Source organism: Ursus maritimus, unplaced genomic scaffold, assembly GCF_017311325.1.
Source record: "Ursus maritimus isolate PB19 unplaced genomic scaffold, ASM1731132v1 scaffold_22, whole genome shotgun sequence".
NCBI lineage: Eukaryota > Metazoa > Chordata > Mammalia > Carnivora > Ursidae > Ursus > Ursus maritimus.
In genome coordinates, this window is record NW_024424675.1 from 47,702,032 (window position 1) to 47,709,067 (window position 7,036).

Consider the following 7,036-nt stretch of genomic DNA (forward strand, 5'->3'; position numbering starts at 1 on the left):
CACGCTGTGGTGCTGCCTCGAGGGAAATCTCTGGACCAGTCAGAGATCCAGAAGAGGACCGGGGCAGGGAGCCTGGCGCCCAGAGGCCGGAATGCAAGGGCGTGGGGCACGCCCTTGAAATGTATTTGACTTTCTGAGCAAGCTGCAGTGCCGGGCGCGGGCCCTGGAGGCTAGGGTGGCCCCAGGGAGGAGGAGCAGTAAGGAAATGTACCATGCCAGCAAGAGTGCACGGGCCCTGAGCCTGCAGCTCTTCCAGCGGAGAAAGATCGGGCAAACCCAGCGGGACATCGAGGCATCCAGAAGGCCTTGCCCGAAAACACCGGCCGGGATGTGGGGCCACTCCAGGCAGAGGGCGGACCCCAGGGTGGCAATACCTTCAGCCCTGCTGGGCACCCAGCCCCGGTTCCCCTGTAGGAACTTGCACTGACCCGGGTAGTAGCTATCGAGGAGGGCTGGCTGCTTGGAGGAGGATGGGCGAGCGGCCACAGCAGTTGGGGGCTTCGTGCCAGTGGCCCAGCAACCCACCCAAGATGCCAGGCTCCTCTCTAGGCACAGTGTGGCCACCAGCCCAGCTGCAGGAGAGGCTGGCGGGAGCTCAGCGGGAGTTGGGGCAGCTCAGGCCCAGGAGGCAGGCTCTGCGCGAGCAGAGGAAGCGGACACCAAGAAGATGACTGAGTTCTAGAGCCCCCCGTGCGCAGTAGCACAGAGCTCAGGGACCCCAGCGCTGGCCTCCCTCTGGAAGACTCGCTGTCACCCAGCAACTAGATGCCACTGGCAGAGGGCTGGCCTGCTCTGACCCAACCCCTGCGGCAAGCCTTCTTGCTGGCCTAGGGCGTGTGGACACTGCTGAATGGATATGGGGCTGCAGGGGTCACTTCTGGACACTTCTTGCCCGTTGAGCCCACCTGCCAGTGTCTTAGGGGTCTCCTTAGCTAGAACATTAAAGTGCTTGTGTTGTGTCTTTCAGTGAAGGCTCACTGGCTTGTGGGGGTCTTTGGGGCTGGAGGGGTCTCTGCACTGGGCCATGGGGCCGGGCTGGAAGGAGCCCCTAAGTGAGGCCGCTGCCCCTGCCCAGAGGCGGAGGGCAAAGGACTGGCATTCTCTTTGCTGTCTTGGGCCGGGCACTTGAGCTCTGAGGAGGGTCAGAGCTAGGCTGCCCGTATTGCCTGACCCCCACAAATGTGGAACTTGATGCCGCAGCAGTGGGAGGGTCGTGGCGATGGTGAGCCTTGGGAAGCATTCTGTTAATGAGGCAGGAAGACCTCATGGGTTGGGTTTGGAAGTCTGAAAGCCTGGGATATAGTCCGAGGGTTTGGTGGCCCCGAGACCGCCCAGTTCCCGTGCTGTGTGTCCACGCCAGCGTGGGGGGTGGACACACGTGAGTTGGACTCTGGGAGCAGTGCCAGCGTGCCGTGTACTCCTGCCGGAGAGTGATGTCTGGAGCCTCACCCGGGCTGTGGCAGGAGCCATGTCAGCAGAGCGTTGAGTGGCTGCGTGGGGAGATGCAGGGAGATGCAGAGACAGGAAGTGAGGTGGGGCGCTCAGCGGAGGCGGCACAGGAGACGCCTCGCAGGGTGCCCGCCGCTGGGCCTGCTCAGACGGGGCTGATGAAGAGACGCTGCGCGGGGCCGTGTAAGGCCTGTTCTGGCATCTGAGCCTGGTCAGGTCCCCAGACCCCATGGTGCCCTCCGGGCAGCTGAGGGTTGGAGAGTCCATGAGACCAGGTTGCCAGCCTGGACCCTCCTATGAGGTAAGCCACTCCCTGGGTCTGGCAGACTGCTCTGTCTCCAGAGACACCCCACCCCAGCAGCTCGCTAAGATCCCAGGAAGGAGACACAGTCTGATGGCACGGACAGTTGGATGGGAGGGTGGGAGGCCGGGGAGAAGTGGGGTGGGGCAGTCAGGAGCCAAAGCAACCTCTCCTGCCTGCTGACCCCTCCCCTGCCTTCCCAGCCCCTCAGGGGACCAATTCTTCGGTGGATGGCTGGAATGGGGGGCATCACCGAGACAGTGGCCTGTGCCTCAGAGGGCGGGTGTGACCTCAGGGCTTCCCTAGGTCCCAAGTCGAGGCTGCGTGGTGACACAGCAGGCCCTTGGCCTACTCACTCCCCTGCTCCTTCTCAGCAGCCACGTTCAGCTACCGTTGGGTCACCCTGCCACTCAGGACACTCACGGGGGCCCCGTGACACACCTTTTACACGTCAGTAGGAGCCCCCTCAGAGGTGGGAAGGTGGCTGCTAGGGCTTGGACGCCATGCTTCTGTAGGAAGGGGGCCGTGGAGCCTTGGGGTTTCCTGTGTCTGAGTCAGAGCACCCCAGGGGGAGGACTGCCCAGCAGCTTGAGGTGCAGCAGGGAGGCTGCCAGGTAGGTGCCAGCCTCTCTGCCCCCAGCAGCCATGTCTTCTTGCCCCAGGCTTACCTGTGGCTTTGAGGATGGGGCCACAGGTGCCTCAGCCCCTCCTGCCTTCTAGTGTCCTAGGTGCCTTGCCCTGTTCCTCTGGCTGTGGACACTGTGCACAGCCTGTCGGCTATGTCCATCCCTGGCCTGGCTTTGGTGTGGGGCGGGGCTCAAGCAGGTTTGGCTCCGTGCAGAGACTCCTACGGCCTTGCCCCAGAGGCTGCACTTTGGCCCCACATCTCTGCCTCCCTGGCCTGATGAGACTCTTGCCCCCAGGACAGAGGTGCAGAGGCAGCAGGCCAGGCCCGGGCGGTGCGATGCCCGTGGAAGCGGTGAGTGCCAGGCTGTCCCCAGGGCCAGGTGAGGACCAGCACAGGATGCGACCAGCCTTCCTTGCCCCAGTCACTGCTGAGAGGACACCCGTCTGCACCCTCAGCAAGTCGGACACCAGACTGCCGAGCTGCTCCAAGGCCCCAGTGGCTGCAGAGGTGGCGGGCCGGGAGGTGGGACCTGGGTGGCGGGCAGGGCTTGCACCCTGTGGCTGCTCTGCTGCTCCCCATTGTTCCCTGCCCCCTGCCCCAGTACTCTGTCGGCCCCACCCTAGCCCCGAGGCCTGCCAGCATGGATATCCCTGCGCCCACAATGGCTGGAGGTGTCCAGAGGCACCACAGACCTCTGGCAGCCTTCTCACACTGGGAACTGCCCTGGGCAATGCCCACTCACCTCCCCTCCATCTGCCCGGAGCCACCTATTCCAATGTGGGGCTGGCTGCAATCCCCAGAGCCAGCCTGGCAGCCAACCTGCCTGGTGTGGGCAGGGGCACCGGCAGCCAGCAGCTGGCCAGGCCTGGGCTGGGCCTGAGGCCGAACCGGTGGCTGAGTATGCTTGTATCCAGAAGCTAAAGGAAACGAGATCAGGGCCCCCAAAGCCTGGGTGCGGAAGGGCCGAGCTGACCCCAGCTGTTCAGGTAAACCGGAGTGGATGGGGTAGGGTGGAGTGTGGGCTGTGCAGGTCCTTGGAAGGAGTAGATGGTGCTGACCCCTCTTGGGTTGGCTTCCTCTCTCCCAGGTGGACATCCTGTACTCCAGAGTCAGGAAGCCTAAAGGGGACCCAGGACCTTCCACAGACCAGCTGGACCCCAAGAACAGGGGAGTTATTCCGCCTCTGGGAAGTGACCAATCCTACGAGACCCTCCCACTCAGAGGGCCTGGAGCAGATGATGGGACTGCTGGAAAATGTGTATGAGAGTGTCCGGAGATGGCCTGCCCCAGCACCTGGAGCCCTCCAGCTCTAGCTGTTAGCATGAGTGCACCTGTGGGCGTGGAGGCTCCTGGCTTCCCCAGCCTCACCTAGGGAGGGTCTCTCCCACTCCCATCTGCTGACACCAAGTATAGAGTTCCTCCTTCCAGAGTACTGCCCACCCCCATTCCCTGCCCCGCCCCCTGAAGTTGGCAGCACGAAGTCCAGATCCCAAGGCTTCCAGTCTGTGAGGTCCCTGGGGTCCTGGCTGCAGTGGCCTCTGGCCTCTCCCAAGGTCTTAATAAATCCCAGCGCAGGGGGGGTGAATACGGCCGTGCTGCTCTCCTACTTTTCTCGAAGAAGACTGGGAAGGTTGCGGGGATTGTCTGGAAGGACCCTCCTGCCTGCGGTGCCTGGGCCCTGTCGCCTGAAGCCGTGCTCAGCTGGTTTCAGAAGGCCTTATGGGGAAGGGAGGCAAGCTCTAGGGGTGGTGGTCCCCAGGACAAGTCGGTCTTAGCGCGTGTTGCAGCCGGCCGCGAGCTGACCGCCCCCAGGGTGGGACTTGGACCTGAACACTAGGGGAGGGCTCCGCCGCCCAGCCCCTGGTGTTACATAAGGTACGGGGGTAGGTGGGCAGTCGTGCGTTAAAGAATAACCTGCTCCCGAGGCCCGCCAAGGAGACGCGGCTTCTTCCCGGATCTGGCAGCTCTGCGCGCAGAACACACCCGCGTAAGCCGGACTTCCCCGGCGGCGGGGGCGCACAGCACCCGGGCTCCCGGGAGCCGAGGGGCCAACAGGCACTCGCGGTGCCGCGAGTGGGGCCCTTTCCCCAGGCCGCGCTGCTGCGGGCGGCTCGGGGGCCGGGCCTCGGGGCGCAAGCCAATGGGAGAGCGGCTGGCCCCGGCCGCGGGCCACCTCGGAATGTTGATACAGCGCGCGAGCCAATGGCGCGTGCGCCAGGGGCGCACCGCGAGGCGGGCGCGCGACGCGCGAGGGCGTGGCCGGCCGCAGCCTCCGGGCCGCGCGGCGCGGGCGGCGGCGATCCGAGGGCGGGGTCGGCGGCCCAGCCAGCCCCGGCAGCCTGGGGAGCGAGTCGAGCGTCCGCCCTCGCCGCTGCAGCCTCGGCACAATCCGGGGCGGAATGGCCGCCCGCTGTCTCTGTCCCTGGCGCGCCGCCATGTGCCGCCGCCGCGCATGCGCGCACAGACCGCCGAGCTCGCTGCATGCAAACAAACTCTCGTGGCTGGAGAACGATCGGTGGGGATCCGCCGTTCGGGGCTGGCACATTGCGGGGCCCGGGCGGCTTACCTTCCGCCGCGCCGGGCCGGGGGGCGGGGCCGGGGCGGGGCCGCCCGTCCCCCGGCCGCAGCCGGTTTGGGGGCAGGTGCGGAGCGGATCCGGGGTGAGGCTGGGAACCCCCGTGCCGCCTGCGCTGAGCCTGCCCCTTCCGCGGGGCCCTGCCGTGGGCGGCGGCTTTGCGGCTTGGCGTTCGTGCTGCCCTCGGGAGCCGGAGCCGCGGGCCGCCGACCTAGGGCCCCGGGGACGTGGGCGGAGGGCGGCTGTAGCCCGAGGCCGTCCGCGCACATCGGTGCCAGCGCAGAGGTGAGCCAGGGTCCCGCGCGCCAGGCCGAGGTGGGCGTGCGCACACGTGCGTTGGTCTGCGCAGGGGTGGTGGGTGAGGCGCGAGCTGGGCGTTCTCGAACCCCACCCCACGGGGGTGGGGAGCTTGTGGAGGGCAGGTCAGGGCCCCGACCTAGGGATCCGGCGCCCCTCTGGAACTCTCGAGCGCTGGAGGAGTGGAGCAGAAATTATCAATATATACTGCCCTTGTGCCCCCAGCTCTGGGGGCCAGAGCAGGAGGCTGGGAGGGGCCCCTGATCCTCTCTGTGGTAGAGGCTGCCCGCTGACGTGGGGTTGACGGTCCGGAATCCCAGGGCTCCGGGCTGCCATTCGCCCTGCCCAAACCCTCTGGTGTCCCACGCCCAGAGCTGGCTTCTCAGGTGGAGACGGGCTCTGGCCTGGCCTGTTGGGGCCTGGGGACCCTGCTTGCGCTTGGAGCCTGGTCTCCCCTGGCTGCTGCTGGCTGCTCCCTCCCTCCCAGGCCTGGCGCGGGCCCACAGCTGCTGTTGCACAACCCTGGTTACTGTGCGGTGGGGGCTGGGCCTGGTCTGGCCCGGCCTGGCCCGGCCTGGGGGTGGGGCCTCAGACCCCTGTCCAGCTCCTGGGCCTGAAGGAACCACCTGGGACAAAGGCTGCAGGAAGACCCCAGCCCAGGCCCTGTTTCTGGTGGTTCCTGGAGATTTGGGGCTCTGTAACCCGAGCTGGGGGTGGAGACGGGCCTCCAGCCCAGTGCCTGGAGGGAGGGAGCTGGCACCCCCCCACACACACACAAGTGCCCAGGCCTGCACGTGTGCTGGGCCAGGGGAGGGGCTGGAAGTACTTGCTGGATGCCACCCACATCTCTTCCAGAGCCCCCCCAGGAAAATCCCGACTGGATGAGGTCATGGCTGCAGCTGCCCTCACGAGTCTGTCCACCAGCCCCCTCCTGCTGGGGGCCCCAGCTGCAGCCTGTAGCCCAGGTGAGACTGAGACACTGGGCCTGGGTAGGGAGGGCAAGACCACTGTGTATCCGGACCTTGTAGTTGCCCACCCCTTGGGGCAAGCAGAACCCCTTTGCCTGGAACAGCACCTTCTAAACAGACCTCTTGAGGCCTGAAACAGACATCAGGACCCCCAGTGCCTCTCACTGAGGCCAAAGCCACAGTGTCCCAGGTCTGCAGGCTTGCGACCTCTCCATTTCCACCTGGCTGGCCAGGCATCTCCCCACACAGGATGTGTTTGTGTGTCCCGCCCTGAGCTGGGGAGTGAGGGCCGCTGCTTTCCCAGAGCCTTCGCTTGCCTGTAACCAGGCGAACAGGTGGGGCCACTGCGAGTCCTAACGCGGGTGCCGCTGTGTCCCCACAGAGCCTGGCCTGGAGCCCTGGAAGGAGGCCCCGGCGCGGCCCCCGGGCAGCTGCAGCAGCAGCAGCAGCAGCGCAGACTGGGGCTGGGACCCGGCCAGTGACCGGTCCTCTCCATCTACCCCGTCACCCCCACTGCCCTCTGAGGCAGCCCATTTCCTATTTGGGGAACCCGCCCCAAGGAAGAGGAAGGTGAGCCTGAGGCAGCCCTCAGGGCGGGGTGGACGCAGCGGCCACGCCTGACCACCAGCCCTTGTCACCCAGAGCTCAGTGCAGGTCCTGTTCCAGTGTCTGTGGAAGCGGTGTGGGAAGGTGCTGAGCACGGCCTCCGGGATGCAGAGACACATCCGCCTGGTGCACCTGGGGTGCGGTGGGGCTGGCAGGTGGGGGTGGGGCAAGCCAGGTGGGCCAAGGCTTCAGCTCCCACCCGCCGTGTCCCC

At 66.3% G+C, this 7,036-nt stretch overlaps 1 protein-coding gene across 1 annotated transcript in view; it reads left to right on the forward strand.

Annotated features, from left to right (window-relative positions):
* The window catches only part of SLC2A4RG (SLC2A4 regulator), a 9,133-nt gene that overhangs the window by 1,141 nt on the left and 956 nt on the right, over positions 1 to 7,036 (forward strand). The window contains exons 3-5 of the mRNA XM_040638614.1: positions 6,106 to 6,215; positions 6,601 to 6,788; positions 6,861 to 7,036. The exon at positions 6,861 to 7,036 is cut by the window's right edge and continues 88 nt beyond it. Coding sequence (XP_040494548.1) covers positions 6,106 to 6,215; positions 6,601 to 6,788; positions 6,861 to 7,036 — 474 coding nt within the window. The remainder of the gene's footprint in view (positions 1 to 6,105; positions 6,216 to 6,600; positions 6,789 to 6,860) is intronic.